The 20,753-nt window shown below is 43.2% G+C and overlaps 1 protein-coding gene across 6 annotated transcripts in view; it reads right to left on the bottom strand.

The window, feature by feature from the left end:
- SYT16 (synaptotagmin 16) overlaps positions 1-20,451 on the bottom strand; it is a 256,159-nt gene extending 235,708 nt beyond the window's left edge. For 4 of the 6 annotated variants that reach the window (XM_079914264.1, XM_079914267.1, XM_079914266.1 and 1 more), the window contains exon 1: positions 20,313-20,451. Coding sequence is in view for 2 of the 6 variants with exons in the window: in XM_079914269.1 (XP_079770395.1) it covers positions 19,450-19,465 (16 nt within the window). In the remaining 4 variants the exon portion in view is untranslated. Of the gene's footprint in view, positions 1-19,449; positions 19,930-19,953; positions 20,186-20,312 lie in introns of those variants that run through there. The other 2 variants (XM_079914270.1, XM_079914269.1) reach the window with 2 other exon arrangements.
- Positions 20,452-20,753: the final 302 nt, after the last annotated feature.

Consider the following 20,753-nt stretch of genomic DNA (forward strand, 5'->3'; position numbering starts at 1 on the left):
AAGTTTTTCTTTTTAAAGCTAATCAGTTAAAATTAAAGAATTTCGGACTTCCCTGGTGGCGCAGTGGTTAAGTATCTGCCTGCCAATGCAGGGGACACGGGTTCAAGCCCCGGTCCGGGAAGATCCCACATGCCACGAAGCAACTAAGCCCGTGCGCCACAGCTACTGAGCCTGCGCTCTAGAGCCCGCGAGCCACCAACTACTGAGCCCATGTGCCTAGAGCCCGTGCTCCGAAACAAGAGAAGCCACCGCTTTGAGAAGCCTGCTCACCGTAACAAAGGGTAGCCCCCGCTCACCACAACTAGAGAAAGCCCGCGCACAGCAACGAAGACCCAACGCAGCCAAAAATAAATAAATTAATTTTTTTTAATCAAAGAATTTCAAATTAATAAGACTCAGATATTCCAAAAGACTTTTAAATAAAAACTGCTAATCTGGGAATGCCCCACTGCTTCTAATTACATGTTATGGAATCCAAAGGCAATGACACAAGATGAAGTCATTCCTTTTTCCTAAAACCAAACAGGGTTAGCTGGGGAGCTGCCACGCATTCGCTGTGACAGGAAACAAAAGCCTGGGACGTACCTATAAGTGTGTCCCGACACAATGACTACTAAGAGTGGATGCTCTGAGATTTTTTTTTAACCTGAATTACAGGTGGGTCCCTCCAAAAGGATCCCAGATAGTTCTGGGAGGCCACGTCACCATCTCGAGATAAGCCTAGGGGACCTTTGGTTACTTCCTACACTGGCTATCATTTAGCCCAGGGAGATTTCTATCCTATTTCAGTGGATTCTCAAGCCAGTTTGGTCCCTAGTCCCCAAAACTGGTTCCTAACGACAGACAACCACTGGCCTAACCTAATCCCACTGCCTCCCTCCCGCCTGGGTGACAGCCCATTAATTATCCCTTGTCTGTCACATCGTCAATCTCTCCCCCTCTATTGGCTTCCCGCCCTCTGCCAAGCCTCTCAGTACACTCAAGTCTCCTCTCAAATCCTCTAATGGAATTCTAAGCTGCCCTCTCATCTCCTTACCTTCTCCTACAAACTCCTCAACAGAACAGCCCATATTCACTAGCCCTAGCTCTTCACCTCCCTTTACACCGTAATTCCTCCGATCCAGCTGCTTCATTCAGCTGCCTTCACCCCACGTGGCTAAACCAGCTCGCAAGTCACCAGCCACCTTGTCATGGCCATTTGAAGACTGTGCTCACTCCTTATCACGTTGGATCTCTTGGCGTTATGACATGAGAAGTGTCCTCCTTTGCCTCTGTGACCACACTCTCCCTGGGCTTTGCTCCTAACTCTGGCTCCCCTTTCCTGCTCTCACTTGGGATGCTCTAGTTATCCACCCTCATCAACATCTGTACCCCTCCAGCTTCGGCCGTCCCGCTTTTTCTTACTCCGCTCACTCTCCCTGAGCGATCTATTCACTGTACGGCTTCTCTTAAGCCTATTCACCGAAGTCTCCCAAATCTAAAACCACCAACTCTCTCTCGAGCTCTAGACTCCTATTTCCAATAGCCTGTCTTGCTTCTCTATCCAGAAGTCCCACATGCATCTTTTTTTTATTTATTTTATATTGAAGTATAGTTGAGTAACAATATTGTATTAGTTTCAGGTATACAGCAAAGTGATTCAGCTATACATATACATGTTATCTATTCTCTTTCAAATTCTTTTCCCAGTTAGGTTACTATAGAATACTGCTTTGATTACCGTAATTTTGCAGCAAGTTATAATATAAAATCAGGAAGTGTGAATGCTCCAGGTTTGTTCTTCCTTTTCAAGATTGTTTTGGCTATCTGGGGTCCCTTGAGATTCCACATGAATTTTAGGGTAGGTTTTTTTGTTGTTGTTTTTGTTGTTGTTGTTGTTGTTTTGCAGTACCCGGGTCTCTCACTGTTGTGGCCTCTCCCTTTGCAGGGCACAGGCTCTGGACACGCAGGCTCCGCGGCCATGGCTCACGGGCCCAGCCGCTCCGCGGCCTGTGGGATCTTCCCGGACCGGGGCACGAACCCGTGTCCCCTGCATCGGCAGGCGAACTCTCAACCACGGCACCACCAGGGAAGCCCTAGGGTAGGTCTTTTTACTTATGCAAAAAACAGTCATTGAGATTTTTTTAAATCTGTAGTATTGATATCTTAACAATATTAAGGCTTCTAAGCCATGAACCTCTCCATGAATATCTTCTTTAATATTTTTCAGCAATGTATTGTAGTTTTCATTGTATAAGTCTTTCACCTCTTTAATTCTTAGGCATTTTATTCTTTTGATTCTATTATAATAAAATTGTTTTCTTAATTTCCCTTTTGGATTGTTCATTGTTAGTTTACAGAAACGCAACTGATTTTTGTGCTGTTGCCTTTGTATCCTGCTACTTTGCTGAAAATGTTTATACATCAATTTTTTTGTGGAATCTTTAGGGGGTCTCTCGACATATAAGATTATATCATCTGTGAACAGAGAGAACTTTACTTCCAAACTTTTAAAATTTCCAAAACTATGACCTAGATTTTTTTTTTTTAATTATTTGTCTTTTTTATTTTTGGCTGCATTGGGTCTTCGTTGTTGCGTGCGGGCTTTCTCTAGTTGCGGCGAGCAGGGCTTGGGCTGCTCATTGCAGTGGCTTCTCTTTTTGCAGAGCACAGGGTCTAGGCGCGCGGGCTTCAGTAGTCGTGGCACGCGGGCTCAGCAGTTGTGGCTTGCAGGCTCTACAGTGCAGTCTCAGTAGTTGTGGCGCACGGGCTTAGTTGCTTCACCATATGTGGGATCTTCCCAGACCAGGGACCCAACCCATGTTCCCTGCATTGGCAGGTGGATTCTTAACCACTGCTCCACCAAGGAAGTCCCCTAGATTTTTTTCAATTCTCATGTACTCCATTTTATTGCAGAAGTCCCACATGCATCTTAAATGTGTCCCCAAACAACTCATCGTCTTGGCTTCCAAATGTGCTTTTTCTCATACCTTCTGTTTTAAACAGTGGGAGTTTCATTGAACCAGCTGCCTAATCTTAAAAACTCTATAATCTTTTATTTCTCCTTTACCCTCTATATCTTCGATCTCTAAGCCATGGATTCTACCTCCAAATTGTCTCTTACATCTGTATGTTCTGCACACACTGCCTGAGCTCAGCCCCTGAACACCTCCTGCTTGGCTTCATCCAACAATTGCTAACTCATCTCTCCCTCTCCCCCGCCCCCCCCCACCCCCGCCTTCCTCTCTCTCCCTTGTCTACATTTCACAGGGCTCCCTCCCAGGTTAATTACAGTTTCTCTGAACAGGAGAGAAGAAGGTAGAAGTACAGTTAGCCCTGAGGCACTGGCTCGTTTCCCTAAGTAAGCCCATAGGAATCTAATGCAACAGCCAGTGGACTGTGACTTGCTGGCCTAAAAGGTAAATTAAATCTTTCCTAATACAGTAAATGAGGTGCTCTGGGATGCGGCTCCAATCCAGCTCACCTGTACTCACTCCCCCAAATAATTCCCACACGCGCATCCCTCCATCACCCCTGCACCCCCGGTGCTCCAGACCTGTGCTCTTGCAGCCCCGCCGTCTTGGAGGTATTGTGCCTCACTTCTTTCCCACCATGCAGATGCTTTCTCATATTTCCAGGCCCAGCTCAAATGTCACCTCCTGTCGATAACTCTTCCTGCCCCATCAAGTGGAGTCATCATCATCATTAGCTTCCAGCACCTCCACACAACTCTGAATGTGCCCCTCTCCTAGCACTTAGTACCCATTTCCATTATGTAATAACCATGGGGTCACCTCCATATTGAGAGAACCCAGTAAGTTCTTAGCCTACACTAGAAATTCAATAAACAAACACCTCTTCAGCGGTGAGTGCTGACTCAAGTGAAACACAGCCAAACACAGGATGATTTACTGAGGTGTTCATTTGTGCTTTCTTCTGGCTGCTATTGCTGTCAGCATTTTTCCTTTCCCTCCCAAGAAGACAGACAACTGTAGGTTTGGAGTTCTGGTCTCCCTGGCCAGAGTCACTGGAGAATGTCATGGTTTTTCTTTTTTTTTCTTTTTTTTTTTTTTGCGGTACTTAGGCCTCTCACGGTTGTGGCCTCTCCCGTTGTGGAGCACAGGCTCCGGACACACAGGCTCAGCGGCCATGGCTCACGGGCCCAGCCGCTCCGCGGCACGTGGGATCTTCCCCGACCGGGACACGAACCCGTGTCCCCTGCATCGGCAGGCGGACTCTCAACCACTGCGCCACCAGGGAAGCCCTATCATGGTTTTTTATACTGCAGGGTCGTAAATAGAAGTTGCAAGGTATCCTAGAAAGTTCCCATCCAGTGGTTTGTGGAAGGAAGCCAATGCCAAAGGGTATAGGACATGGATATTCCTCAAGACCAGGAAAGGAATGAGTCTGAGGGATTGTACTCTGTCAGTAACCGAGACCCTATTTCTACTGTGCTTGGATAGGTGGGTGAGTTGGGGAAGCTACCCCAGAAAGCCTACAGTGGATGGACACTATGCACTGTCTCCCAGAGTGGTCAGTGGTGCGAAAGCTGGGAGGGTCAGCTGACTCGGCCTAACTGCTGTTCCAGTCTTCAGCTGCAGCATGTCAAACTGTGCAACTATCTTTATGGAGCCAACTGTGGACAGCAGACTGGGCCCCACCCAAAATTTGTGGCCCTGCTAGTCTGGGATTCTTATATGGTCCTTTGGAGTGGGTAAAGTTACTTCAGTAATGATTGAGATTGAATTTTCCCTCCAATGGGCCACTGATTCAATGTAATTTAAAGAAATAAAGCAATGTGACCTAAAGTAATATTGCGATCTAAAATTAATACCTACTACACATTAAAATACCCAGGAAAATCACAGGATCCCTCAGAGCATCCTTGAAACAGCTTTGGGACAGAACACTGGCCCATTCTTACTTTGAACACACATTATCTAATATGCCAAGATGCTATTACACAGAAATGAAATTGCTTGCACATATACATCTGTTTAAAACTATTAAAAAGTCTTCTTTTGGTATGTGCTATGACATATCTCTTCAAATCATATCGGTTTGCAAAGCCAAGGGCAGAAACAATCCAGGATGGGATGACCAATTCCAGTTTTGCAAGATACTAGGATCTAGGAAGGAGGCTGACATCTAGGGAAGTGCAGTTCTCGAAAATGGCCACAAGATGGCAGAGTAGCCCTGTACACCAGAAGCCTATTGTCAGCATTTCACAGTGCTGGAACCTAGGGTCTGTTAGACGATCCAGGAGACAATTAACATAGGACAGTTGGAAAGCCTGTTCCTAGGGGAATTTTCTGCTTAGGTATTTATCCTCATATTATTAATATCCCCGTTTTATAGAGGCAGGCCCTCCACGAGCCTTTGTGAGGCCTGAGCGCGTTCAGATATTAAGCCCCCAGCACAAGGACCAGCCTCCCACGCCAGTGGAGGATCAATACCTGTGACCAAGGTATTGATCACTAGCCCGCTCACTAGCACAAAGTTACCACCGAGCAGAGGGCTCATTTGAAGCCCCCTTAATCTCAAGGCCCTGATCAAACCTCCCAAGAGGAAGAAAGGAAAGATAAGCTCAATGTAAAACATTTCAGCAAAGGCAGGCTCAGTTGCCTCGTGATGGGACCCTAGCCTTTCGATGACATGAGCCCATGGTCTTCAAACCACTTCCCTCACTCCCATCAGTGTGGGTCAGTGCATCTTCTGCAGGGGACATGGGAAAATCCAGACGGCAACTGGAAAATTGCTCTGAACTCATGAGAGAATATAAACACCTAACTGGATATTAATTTGAGGCAACAAGAAAATTTATTCAAAGAAATTTAGAAGATCCTAAAGAAAGAAAGGACAGACATAAATAAATGGAGATGTGTGTTACCTGTGACTGAGCAGCTAACAAGCTGGTTTCCCCAGCACCCTCACATAATTCTGTAAGCTGCCCTACGCTCTAGAGTTAAATCCCTTATCTTACAAAAAGTAGGTCTCACTAAGCTGGAGCATATGATAAGCTGAGACAGGTAGGACACATGTCTCACCAAGCTGGGGCGTATGATAAGTGAGCCAGGTAGAGAATATTTTTGTTAGGTTATCTACCATCTGCAATTTATTTTTGTAGAAGTTTTGTTAGATTTTGTTATCAATGCACTGCTGGTGAGAGTGCAAATTGGTGCAATCTCCCCAAAGGAAAATTTGGCAACATCAAAATATCAAATGAATACATCCCTTGTAAGCTCCTTCACCTCAGAGACCTTTGTCTGTTTTGTTCACTGATATATCCCAAGCTACTAGCACAGTGTCTGGCACATAGTAGGCGCTGAATAAATGTTTGCTGAATGAAAAAAAAATGAGTATACTCTTTGAGTCAGCAGTTCCACATCTAGAAGTAAATAATAAGACAGTATAAAAAAATCCAACTACATTCATGGCAGTATTTTTCTAATCTTTCACTTCTCCATGAAAAGCTGATTGACAGAATAAATCATAAAATAATCACCATCCGTGAGACATTCACAATATACTTAGTGAAAAGGCACGGTAGTACAGTACACATTACTGTATTATGTTTTCTGCTACTCAAAGTGCCAGTCTATTCACTGATTTTTAGGATCCATAAATACAAATCAACACACTGCCTCCTTCATTGAACATCTTTTGTCATAGCAAACAATACAACAATTTCTCTTCCTCTCAGTATCTTCATAGGCTTCATGCAGATAAAAATCAGGATTTATAAAATGTCTGTTTCTTCAAGGCCTTAATGAAACTAGAACAAGTTCTTTGAAAACAGAAAGATAGTACCAGACACATGTGCAGTTTTGTAGGGATGCTAGGCTATGTGTTAATACAGGAAACACCACACACCTCTTTCAAGTAATGGGTAACTGAAATACAGCAATGTGCTTAATAAAGAATTCCAAAAGAGAAAACAAAGCAGAGCGCCAAGTAGTATTTATACACCAGTGTAACTGGATATACGGATGGTGATGGTCTACATCAAATGTGAATTCGGGCCATGTGGTAGATACAGAGCTGATACGGACGTGCCCTTCCCACCACAGACACATGGGAGCTCCAGATTAAATATAACAAATGAACTAAATCTAATTACATGCATGAGCTCCAAAAGACAAATATACCCCAGATTTCAAAGTCAAAGAAAAGCAAAACCAAAGCCTCAGAAATCCACTGGGGTTTTCGTCTCAGATTTAGGGGTGATGGGCCTACACGAGGATGAAGAACAGGCACTAAAGCTCCATCCAGAAGTCCCCGCCAAAACGAAGCCCAGACCACCATGAAGAACTCTTGCAAGCAAAACTTAAGACTATTCAGAGCCTGCTCACCAGCCCAAGAAAGAGCAAAGACATTGCTGAGTGTCCCAGACCTTGAGTTAAAAAAAAAAAAATCACCTGTAAAAAATGGAAATTCTAAGCTCACACAAGATGCGGGGGGGAGGGGGGGGGTCTAAGTTTTTTCTCCATGCATAGTTTAAGAATGCAAATGAATAGTTAATATATAAAGTGATCCAAGACCACTAAAATCCCTAGGGATCCAGCAAACACAACATTAAAATCTTTACCCTTAGCAACTCTTCCACCCCTCAGGGCTTACAGAAAACTCTAACAATAAACGACCAAACTTAAATATCACAGACCACATAAGGAAACAAATCACCATAAGAGTGAGTAGCAGACCCCAAAACTGACACACCAAGAAGTAAAAACAATAGACTAGAAAAGAATCATGTTTTTAAATAATTTAGAAACCATAATGAAGAAATAAGATACTATAGGAAAAGAGCAGATTTTTTTTAAGTAATCAAACAATTTTTTAAATAAAATCTTATCACTGGAATGAAAAAATGATCAGTAGGTTAAATAGCAGACTAGATCTAAGTTAAAAGAGAACTGCTGAAGTGGAAGACAAATCTGAAGAAATTATGAGATGGGGGAAGGGAGGAAAGAAAAGAGAAAGAATGAGTATCACTGAACGAGTGGTTAATAGATATGAAACACAGAAAGAGAAGCTGCAACATATGTCAGTCTAATAATGTTTAAGAAGGAAAGAACTGGTGTCAGGGGAAATAGGGGGAGAGGTAATGCTCAAAGAGATAATGACTAAGAATTTTCCAGAACTAGGGAGCTGAGAATATTGAAAATGTCTTGAACAAGATAAATAAAAATGAATCACCAAAAAAAAAAAAATACTTCAGGGCTTCCCTGGTGGCACAGTGGTTGAGAGTCCGCCTGCCGATGAAGGGGACACGGGTTCGTGCCCCAGTCCGGGAAGGTCCCACATGCCGCGGATCGGCTAGGCCCGTGAGCCATGGCCGCTGAGCCTGAGCGTCTGGAGCCTGTGCTCCGCAATGGGAGAGGCCACAACAGTGAGAGGCCCACGTATCGCAAAAAAAAAAAAAAAAAAAAAAAATACTTCAGTATAAATCTAACAAAATATTACAAGATCTGTATGAGGAAAACTATAAAACTCTGATAAAGGAAATCAAAGAAGAACTAAATAAATGGAGAGATACACTATGTTCATGGATAGGAAGACTCAGTATTTTCAAGATGTCAGGTCTTCCCAAATTGATCTATACATGCAAAGCAATCCCACTAAAAATCCCAGCAAGTTATACCGTGGATATCAACAAACTGATTCTAAAGTTTGTACATTGAGGCAAAAGACCCAAAATAGCCAACACAATATTGAAGGAGAAGAACAAAGTTGGAAGATTGAAGTTACCTGAATACAAGATTAACTAATAGTTACAGTAATCAAGACAGTGTAGTATTGGAGAAACAATAAACAGATTAATGGAACAAAATAGCCCAGAAATAGAATCCCATAAATATAGTCAACTGATCTTTGACAAAGGCTCAAAGGCAATACAATGGAGCAAAAACAGTCTCTTCAACAAATGGTACGGAACTGGACATCATTTGCAAAAAAATTAATCTAGGCCCAGACCTTACACTCTCCACAAAAATTAATTCAAAATGGATTAAAGACGTAAATGTAAAACACAAAAGTATCAAGCTCCTAGAAGATAACATAGGAGAAAACCTAAATGACCTTGGGTATGGTGATGCCTTTTTAGATACAACACAAAAGGCAGGATCCATGAAGAATTGATAAACTGGACTTCATTAAAATTAATAACTTCTGCTCTGTGAAAGACAATGTCAAGAGAATTAGAAGACAAGGCACAGACTAGGAGAAAATATTTGCAAAAGTTACAGCTGATAAAGGACAGTTATCCAAAACGTTCAAAGAACTATATAACTCAACAATAAGGAAACAAACCACTCAATTAAAAAAATGGATCAAGACCTTAACAAACACCTCACCAAAAAATATATTCAGATGTCAAATAAGCATATTAAAAGATGCTCCACATCTCATCAGGAGTGTGGATTAAAACAATGAGATACCACTACACTCCTAGTATCTAATGGCCAAGCAGAAAGGCTCTGGGTTCAATGAACCAGTCATCTCTGGTGGTAAGGATGAAGTTCTGTACTGAAAACAGGGTCTTTGGGAAGAGCCCCAAAATGAAGGGAAAGACCACTGGACATCTTCACCTCCCAAACTCACAAGATGATAAAAGCTGGGCCTACATGCTTGCATGCACAGAGTAAGAGACAGAAAACACTGTTCAAGGGTCACTGAAACATGAAAACACTGTTCATGTTATAAAAGTAGTTTTGACCTTGATGACCCTCTAAAAGTCTTAGGAACCTTGACCACCCTGGGTTCTCAGGTCCACACTGTGAGAACTGTGTAAAGGATGGGATCCAGGAAAGAGGAGGCTCACAGTAAAGAAACAGACTGAATTTAGCAAACATTTGAATGGTTACTCTATGCAGGTCACCATGCTTATTCAATAGAATGACAAAGTTGAGGAAATACACCTAAAAGTAGATCTTTTCCTCAAGGGGCATATAGAATAGACAGAGGTTAAAACAGAAAAATATAACCGAAGAGGTATAGGTAAAATGAATGACGGATTCTGTTTGGGAGAGTTGATAAAGACGTCAAAGACAAAACAGCATGTGACTTGGACCACCATGGGGGAGAGGCACCTTTTTAAGAAATTAATTTCAGACTCTCCCTTTCTATTCATTTTATAAACAGTGATTTTATCAGATAAAAACAGAAATGCTTGTCTCAGGGAGCTAACTCAGTTTCTAAAGACTAAGATAGTCTTATCTCGATTACAAGGAGCTAATGACTCTGGTTACAGCTCTTTTACTATAGAATAGCTTTCAGGTGATAAGTAGTAATCAAAAATGAAATTGCTCCGAGTTTCAAGAAAGGGACATGAAATCAAAATCAATACTTTCCATTAGGCAAACCTTTTCCGAATAGTTTCATTTTCTAAGCTCTAACTAACTAAGGGTCAATAATTTTAAAGGGAGAATTCAAACGGTAGTTTGTCATTGCACAGAACAATACTATCAGGCAGTAAGGAAATGTCTAGTTTCCAGGTATCTGTCACCCTCTTACTAAGTCCAAAAAAAAATGATTTGAAATGGATAAAACCACTTGTAAGAGTATACAGTACAAGCATATAGAGCCTTAAAATTTAAATAGTCTCCTATCCCCACGTGATGCCTCACATGCTAGCAAGCCTTCATAAAATCCATTTGCCCCTGAGAGAGAAGAGCTTCCCTTTGACACAATTCTCACCCCCCTCATTGTTCTTACTGTGCTGTTCACCAACTGTCAGCTCAAATTTCACAGCTTCGTCCTGACGTCCTTTACTTTTTAACTTCTCCAAAAAGAATGTGAGTGTTTTCATTTTTATAATTGTGTAACAGCTTTCATAAAATGAATCCACAAGGCATGCAGTCTTCTGCTTATTCAAGCTCCCTGCAGCAGCATCTCATTCAGACGGGACTTTCCCAGTGACAGTTTAAAGGCCAAACATTACCTTCCCTGCCCCCCTCCCACTACCATCCTTCCTACAGCACATCAGCTCTCTGGCAGGAGGGAGGAGGTCAATTTCTTTTCTGAGAAAGGCAATTATCATTTCAGATTTTACCATTCCAATGTTATTTAAGTTTAAAAGAGAAATGTGATACGCCAAACAAAAATACAATTGAAGATGTAGATACAAAAGTCTCATGGGAGTATGGCAGATAGAACCTAAGATGGTCTCCAAATGTCCCCATCTCCTAGTAGTCATGCCCTTGTTTAATCCCTTCATTCTGAGTTTAGCCAGAATCTATAACTTGCTTCTAACCAATGGAATATGACAAAGATTTTAATACCTGTCTTGGTAGGAGACTCTGTCCCTTCCTAGCTTTGATGAAGTAAGTGGCCATCCTGGGGAGGCTCACGTCTAAGGATGACCTCCAGCCAAGAGCCAGCAAGAGACTGAGGCCCTCAGTCCATCAGCCCACAAGCCCAAGCCTTTTCAGGGCCTGAGTCTTGCCAACACTATGTGAGCTTGGAAGGTGATCCTTCCCCAGTCACGCCTCAGGCCTTCGGATGAGAACCCAGCCCTGGCTGACAGCTTAATTGCAGCCTGGCAGACTCCTGATCTCCAGAAGCCCTGCCCAGACTCCTAACCTAGAGAGCTGACAAATGTGTGTTGTTTTAATCCACTAAGCTTGTTGTAATTTGTTATTCAGCAATAGATAACAAATACGGGGAGAGCACAAAGAAAAATAACACACATAGCTATAATTATGACAGTAATGATCACCCCGAAAATCTAACAATTGATTTTATGCAAATAGACCCATTAGGGAAAACACTGCCATGCACCTGTAAAAAGTCTAAGGAAAGGATGATAGGGGCTGAGGGGTGAAGGGTTGTCTTCCACCTCCTCCCTGTAGAGAAGCAGGGGCGGGCTGGTTAAAGGCAGCCTAGCTTCTGGGGACTCTACAAACCTGAGATCGACAAAGTCAGCGTGTCTCAGCCAAAACTCAAAGGAATAGTGAAACCAAAGGAAAACAAACAAACAAAAAAGAAACGATCGGCAGGTACAGAGATTACAGAATGAGCTGGGAAGCAAGAGAAACGGGGACTAACAAGATGGGCAGTGAGAGGGCCTCCCAGGGCAGGAGTGAAACAGAGAAACGCTACCCTCAGAACCTGGATGGCCAAGGTCAGGACCAGCAGAGATAGCAGGCAGATGAGGTCATTATATATGGGCATTACTAGAAGATTAAGCCTTTTTAGAGCTCAGTAATGGGACCACCAGCAGTATCCTCAGGCTTACCATCATCACTGGACAAGCTTTTATAAGACTTCAGAGCCAGCTCTGAGGACACACCCTAAAGCAACCTCCACCCAGTGCTACAGCTACCCATCAGTCATGGCCAAACAAGAGGCAGGCCACAAAGCCCAGAGAGATCCCCGAGAGCCAATCAGCAGAGAGGATCCCAGAATGCTCCTGGATCTTCAGTAAAAGAAGTAGTTGTTGGAGCCCCTCTAAGAGCCCAGCACTGAAACCTCCCAGGTTGTTAAAGGCTGTACGTACACATATGCACCACAAGCCCACGTACTCACATGCTGCGCCACACTTGCACAAAACAATGAGCACTGGAAAAGAACACATCACAATTAATACTGCTACGTGAAATCTGAGTTCTGCACCTTCCGGTGATTTCTCCTGGAGTCTCCTCCCTGCAGTCTTACATTTCTAAACAGATCATTTGGTCTTCATTTTATATTCTTCACAAGGAAAAATGGAATCAATGACTAGGGACCCCATTTCTGAAGGTCGGACCTTTCTTGTAACATAAGGCACATACTATGGGAAGGATGTTGCAGGGAACGAGGAGACAGACAATTATTTGATGGCTACTGTGTGCATGATCTCAGTTAATTCTTGCAACTCCTCAGAGTGGAAAAAGACAAAGCCTCCAGGAAGTTAAACAACCTCCCTGAGGGTACCCAGCCAGTAAGTGGCAGGACCAGAGTTCAAAACGTGGGCATCTCTGAAACTAGGCCTGTGCTTTCTTCGACCATCCCACAGAGAGTTCGTCAATCTTTTGAAATTTATATTGCGCTAACTCAATCGAAAATCTAACTTTGATTGGTAACAGATTATGATTAAAGTAGTATATAAATATACTAGTATATAAGCCAGGGAAATTTTCACATAGCGTGGATAAAATCATTATATGTCTTAACCTTTGCTCCACTGTAAGTCAAACTATAAAATGTGACTTAGTGCATTCCTAAAATTAGAACTCTCAAAAATATTATACTCTGGTAATAAGAAAATCTAATGTAAAGGGATAGTATCTATGCATAAATTTAAACTGCCTAAAATCAGTTGTGCATAGTCCCTTAATGCAAGGTTGATAACTGCACATGAGAATTTTGTTTGCAATATGTGCTTCAGATACCTCCCTAATTTATTAGAAAGAGCTGTCAATCATTTTACCATCATTTTAACATACATAATCATTGTCAAATGGCATAATGGGCATGTTTTAAATCAATCCATAATGCTAAATAATAGTAATTAATTACTAAATGATATCCTAGTGATGTAAAAGAATAAATGTCATCCACATCTACCCACACTCAGGAGGTTTACTCCTACCAAGAGATCTGGCCCGTTTCTATTACAAAACATTAGAAAGTCAGCTCAATCGAAAAAAATGCTTCACTGGACTTACCAAATCAAAGGTGCCACGCTGAAATTAAAACTTAGGGAATTCTACTCAAATAGTATGAAATTAGTCATTCTAACTTTCAGAATGTTTCATTAGGAAAACATCAAATGAATAAATTGGTCCAGAATACTGTCTCCTTACCCATCTTTATGTTTTCTTCAGGAATTTAATTCTTGGTTTAAAAACAGAAGGAGGAGTTTGGGAAACAAAACAAAAACAAGCAGCGTCTCAGACTCTTTCTTCTACACCATTTATAATTACCCAGGCTTTGTCAGCTTTTCAAACTTAGAACAAGTGCACAACACATATTTGTCAAATCAGTGCGTTTCTCAGAACTCTGGTTACTATCCTGCAACACTAACAAGTTCTAAATGCTATCATCTTGTATTACAGAATTGTTACTTTTCTTAAGTGCAATAGCAGCATGAGGGTTATGGGAGGAAAAAAAATGTACACAGAAGCACACTGAACATCAGTGGTTAAAATAACATGATGTCTTGGAATTGCTTTCAAAATAGCACCTAAAAACAGGGGAGGGGGAGAGCGGGTATGTAAATGCAAAATGCTGATAATTTTTAAAGCTGGGTTACCTGAGTACACGGGGTTCATTATACTATTCTCTCTTCTTTCATATGCACATGAAATTTTCCGTAATAAAAAGTTCTGTGAACATCGTCATCTCAAACCAGAATTAGGAGTCCAGAATTGTGTCTTTCAATATTATTTCTTTCAAAAAGTAAACTAAATAGTATTAGAGCACAATGCCTAGAATTACAGATCAGCATCCCAGTGCTGTCATTTATGGGGTTTTTTTAATTGAAGTATAGTTGATTTACAATGTTTTGTTAATTTCTGCTATACAGAAGTGATTCAGTTATACATATGTATCAGAAAGGGAATGTAAAAAAAAAAACAATACCTTTTAAAAATCTCACTAAAAACAAAGAAAAATACTTAGGAATAAACCTGACCAAGGAGGCAAAGACTTAAATGCTGAGAACTATAAAACACTAATAAAGGAAACTGAAGATAATTCAAAGAAATGGAAAGATATCCCATGCTCTTGGATTGGAAGAATTAATATTGTTAAAATGGCCATACCACCCAAAGCACCCTACAGATTTAATGTGGTCCCTATCAAATTACCCATGACATTTTTCACAGAACTAGAATAAATAATCCTAAAATTTACATGGAACCATACGCTTTGTTTTGTTTTTCAAATGTACAGAAGAGTTGCAAGAATAGTACAAAGAACTCCTAGATTCACCAAATGTTAAGATTTGGCATATTTTATCTCCTTCTTTCTTGTATAACACACATATACATGAATCTGCACACATATACACAAACAGTTTTCTCCTAAACCGTTTGAGATTTAGTTGCAGACATCATGTCCCCTTACCCCTAAGGACTCCGGTTTCCCCTAAGGAAGACAGTCCCTTCCAAACTGCAGTAAAAACATCCTATTCAGGGAATCTAACATTGATACAAGGCTATTATCCAACATACAATCCAGATTCAAATTTCCCCAATTATTACAATTTGTCCTTTGTAGCATTTTTTCCTGATTTGGGTCAGATCCAAAACCATCTATTGCATTTACTTATCTCTGTAGTCTTCTTCAATCTGGAACAGTGCCTCAGGCATCTTTCATGACACTGACTTTTGTGGAATGTCTCCAAATGTGGGCTTGTCTGATAGTTCCTCCTGATTAGAACCAGGTTATGTGTTTTGGGCATAAGTGTCGCTGTATCCTTCTCAGGGCTTCAGACCAGGAAGCACAGGATACCAGTTTGCCCCATTACTAGTGATGCTAACTTCAACGGTTTGGTTAAGGTAGTGAACCCCACGTTTCTGCACTGTAACATTACCCTTTTCCCCTTTGCAATTAATAAGAAACCTGTGGGGAAATTCTCCAAAAATGTAACTATTCTGGCCTTCAAGTTTTCACACAATACTTTAGCATCGTGGATGACTACTGTATGAATCAAGTGTTACTACGATGGTTGCAAAGTAGTCATTTTCTAACTCTTTTTGTCTATATTTTTTAGTTGGCATCATTTCCAATCATAATAAATATTAAAAACTTATAAACAAGTTTACTCAAGAATTTGAGTACTTCTTCACTCAAAGTCAAGCAATTTTCTTTTAACTCCTCAACATCCTAAGTCCTGAACATCTCAAGTGTAACTGTTTAGCAGCGATCCCTAACCTTTACCTGCTTAGAGCCTAAATTTGATTTTTCCCTCCCCTGCTTTCTCTTCCTTCTGTCCTCCAGGACTAAGCAGAGTGGAAATTGCTGCTGGGATAAGTAGGATGGGTAAAAAGGAAATTCCAGGTTGTCGACCAGTAAGTGGAGGGAGGAATGGCCTGTGGGGTAGCAACTTGTGGATGCACCCGGCCAAAATGACACACTACCAACCAGTAAACCAGGAGCAACCAGATGGGGACTAGATATTTCCCCGATGAAGCCAAATATTCATCCACAACAGCCCCAAAGACCCATCCACCCAAGAATGCCCCGAGAGTTCCAGGGCATAATACAATTACATATTTCCAACATTGCCCAAACATGCCTGGCAGTTCCTGAGAAATTAGGCTTATAAACAGACTACAGCGACTTTAACAATAAAGACTCATAAGGGGAAGTATTAGTAATGGAACGAACAACATAAATGGAAGAAAAGAGAAAAATACTTCACTATGATCTGGAAACACAAAACTATCGGCAACGCTGTAACCGAAAGTGGGATCCGGCAGCTTGCCACTCAAAAGCCAATAAAGAGGCAAGGTTGGTGGAAAGGAAAGTTTGCTTTATTTTTGGATGCCGACAAACTGGGGAGGGGGGTGGAGGGAGGGGCGGGGGAGGCAGATTTCTGTCCAAAGCCCGCCCCCCACCCGACAATCAGTGGGCAAGAGCTTTTATAGGTGAAGGGAGGGGGCAACATGCAGAAACAGTACAGTCAGCTGTGCCAGTCATCTTGAAATTGGTCGTGTGGTGGTCTGACCAGTATCATCATGATTGTTTTAAATACGATTAATTTTTAGTTCCAGGGTCAGTTTGTTCCCACTTCCTTGAGGCCAGTTCTTGGAATTGTGGCAGCTTATGTCATGGCTACAGCCTGGTCATCATGTAGTTAACTTCTTCCACCTGGTGGAGGTTTTAGTATCCACAAGACAGCTCACAGGATAGGGCTCAGAATATTATCTATAGTCCTTGAGGAGGAACTAAAGGTCCTTAATTATGCTTAATGACTAAACTGTTATTATTTACTCTCGTTGGACTGTTTTCCTTTGTTTCTGCATTTTCTCACTTCTCTGATTAAACTTATTCTACGACTAAAGTTTTCCCACAGACAAAAGGCAGGCGGAGGACATGGGGGGCAAGGGCCATAGGGCCCTGCTCCATTTCAATACTTATTACTGAGAAACTCAAGAAACATAGGTCAAATACGCCACCACTTTATATAATAACCAGGCTGCTCACATTAACAGGGTTTTGGGGGGTTTTTTCCTACTATAGTCTCACCTTCTTTCTATTACAATTCCTCCCAACTGTTTCAACCTTTTAAAGATCTTATAAGCCTGAGTTATACAAATAAAAACACACATAGCCCAAGGGGAATTTAGTTTGAAGGTCTCAAAGATCCTTATCATTTCACCATAACTCTCTGAAAACCAAGGTGAGGCTCTCAGATTCTCCATTCTTCCCCTGGAATCTGCCCTCGGTCACCATGCTGTCCGAACGTAAGGACATTTTCGTTCTATTTGTTACATTCTTTTTGGTGAACATTATAAGTTGCCAGGCAAATATTTTTTAAATATCTCTATTTTATACACATTTACATGCCACATTCGTAAAGGAGGTCCTTCTGGATTCCTTCCAGAAATGACTGGAGAGGATTCAGGTTTTGCTCAGCTTTAAAACTAATTTTTCTCTCAAGAGGAAATTTCCTGGGGGACAAAAATAGAGAAAGCAGTCAGCTATAGCCCTAAGGCAACAGTGCCCAGGTTTGATTTATGTTCATGAGGCCATGTACCCGACACACAGTGACAGGACTGAAGAAGGGACTGTCACTCTGTGCTCCTACCTGCCTCTCACCTGTCATTCCCGCACTTACAGATGAGAGAAGGGCAGGGAGCATGGTTGCTTCGCCTGGAACTTGATAGAAATGTAAAATTCCCGGACTACAACCCAGACTTACTGAATCACAGACTCTGGGAGGGCCAGCAATCTGGTTTAACAAGCCCTCCAGGTGATTCTGATACAGATTAAAATCTGAGATGTATTACTTAAAAAAATAATGATGTCAAAGTATTTCTGAAAGCTCTTGGAGTAATTCTAATAAGTAACCAAGCTGAGATCACCTTTATGCTAACTGTAAGGGAATTGTGGGACTGTAAGCTGTAGATATGGTCAAGATTTGAAGAGAATTTTTCAAGACACTGGCTGAGAATACTTCCCTTCTTTTCATTTCCCTAGTAGAGACACATAGTAAGTCTCTCACTCTACTTCTGAATGAGAACAAAGACAAACTAATTATCCTCTACCTCTGGAAACCTTTCATAGTTTCAGCTCCATGCCAGCTGAGAACGAACATAATTAAGATTGCACCTAAAAATCAGCTCAAGAGCTAAGCTGCTTGAATATTACCATTTTTTCCATAAACAAAACAAATGGGCTAAAGTTTGATTCTTCAGTAGAGCTGAATATAGCGTGTAAGGAAGTCGAAGAAATATTTCTCTAAATAAATTGGGCAGAGAGAGCATGGCTGATTTTTTTTTCTAGGATACCAAATGTATCATCTTTACCCTAAATATAAGAAAATGAATAATGGTACACTGTCCCACAGCATTTGTGGGATGCAAAAAATTGCCTATAGATACTTCAGGCCCCTTTGCCTTTGTTTTTAAGAAATACAAGAATAAGGCCAAATCTAATTATCTTCCTCTTTTTTGAGTATTACTTTGTTAATAAAAGGCTAAAGCCATAATTTCTTTTCCTAGACAAAAAAAAAGTGAACTAAACTACACCTTTTATAAATGAGCAGAGAAAAAGAGAGGCTTGGCTCAAATTAGCCAATTTTATTATAAACACCTGATCTAGATTTTTTCATTTAAAAAGGGGAGAGCATGCTGGTATCTCCACACATATAAACTGATGGCAAAGAAAGAGGGCAACTACCCTGTACTAAGAGCCTACGATGTGCTCATCACCGTGCAGGAGATGTGACAGATTTGTCCTGACTTTAAAGATAAAGAAACTGAGGTCATTTGGAACCTTCCATGGTTCCATGGAAGTGAATTTCAGAGGTTTCAAATACAGGTCTGTTTGGCTACAGAAACCCATGTTCTCTGCACTATAGCAAAGCTGTGTTCTTGTCTGGGATAATAGTTTGTTTAAAAGAAAAATAATAAATTATTGCAGAAATGCTGACCCCCATCTTCCCATCTTTGTCCCTTCTCACCTTTCAAAGATGCCTACCAAAGGGCCTCTCCAGCCAGTACACCATTCATTCATTCATTCATTTAAGCCCCTAACATGTGCCAGGTCTGTACTAGGGGCTCAGACACAACACCTCCTGCGTGCTAGGTACGCGGCAGGTGTGACCAGTGGTTTTACTCGGACCTCCCTTTGAGGTTCCACCAACACGCACCCAGCTTCCAACACAGCTAACTTAACGAGCTTTCATAGATGTGATTCCATTTCCAAAAGCACTGAGCAATAAAGCAGTGGTGCCAAGATGCCGAAAGCAGGCCAACCCAGAGCCTTCCAACACTTCCGTTCAGTAGTTTTAACCTGACACGTCCGCGCGCTCACCTCGTTCACTGTCCATGGTGACCAGATACGGTCTCCGGCCGCTGGGAGCATGGCCCGCCTGGGGCCACTGGGCGGCCGATAGCTCAGGCCACCCTTATGCCCAGAAGGCGAACCCTGCCCAGAACTCGGGGCGAACCCTGAATTCAGCGCCAAGAGCTCGCGGCGCCTGGGTGGCAGGGCTCCCCAAAGGTCGGCTCTAGCCCGGGGACACCCCCCAAAGGGCTGCGTTGGCAAGGCCCTCTGCCCCGCGGCATCGAGCGTCCCCTCCACCTGGGCGTCCACCGCACGCCCTTCTGCCACATCCCTCCGGGACGGGCTGCCAGGGCCGCCTGTGCCTCTCCAGTCCTGCCCGGCCGCAGAGGGTGACGGGCGGAGGGGCGAGAGGGCACCCGGCCGAGGCTCCCGCGAGCCCTGCACAAAGGCGGGCGTCGGAAACAGGAGGACTTCCCACCCCCGGGCCCCGCGGCCTCACACCCGCGGCCTCCGCCTCCCGAGCGCACTTACTGTCGGTCGCCATGGTCCGGCCCGGGGCTGCGGGGCGGCCGCCAGCGCCTGGGGTACCGGCGCCGAGCCGGGCCGGCGCGCTCCTCGCCAGGCCCCGCGCGCTCGGGGGCCGCGCCGCGCACAGCCCCTCCCGTCGCGCGCCCCCGCCGCGCCGCCCCGCGCCCCGAGAGCCCAGGCCCGCGGGCAGAGCCGGCCGAGCCCCGGAGCCGGGCGGCTGACTCACCCCTCCCCGCCTCGAAGCGCTTGTCCTCCCTCCGCGACCCTCCCCCTAACACAATGAACGCAGCCCCTTGGAAGAACGCTCCCGGCCGCGCTCCTTTCCCACCACGTTCCCCGCTACGTTCTCGTTTCCGTCTCACCTTTTCCAATGTCCACCTCATCCTTGCCTCGACCTTCCTGCCTGCGGCTTGGCACCTCCAAACACTGGAAGGAGCAAAGCAGGAAAAGAGAGTTGAGAGTGGGAGGCGCCGCTCAGCCAGGTGCAGGACACTAATCTCCTGGCCCGAGAGCTCCTGGGAAACCCGCCCAACACCACCCTGGTAGGTTCCAAGGGTCCCGTGCTTCTCGTGTTAACCACCTGTTTTGTCTCCAGTGTGAAATCAGTGTCTGGCCCATAGTAGGCTCTCAGTAAATATCTGTTGGGTGGGTGGGTGAATGGCTATATGACGGAGGCCTGCGTGAATAAATGAAGGATTGAATAAATGGCCAACTAACTGGATGCCACCTGGATGAGCAGCTGATTAACAGAGGACCACCGGCCCAACCCAGCCCTACCAGCTGACTGTGAGTGGATCCTCGAG

The sequence above is a fragment of the Stenella coeruleoalba genome, assembly GCF_951394435.1.
Source record: "Stenella coeruleoalba genome assembly, chromosome: 2".
Taxonomy (NCBI): domain Eukaryota; kingdom Metazoa; phylum Chordata; class Mammalia; order Artiodactyla; family Delphinidae; genus Stenella; species Stenella coeruleoalba.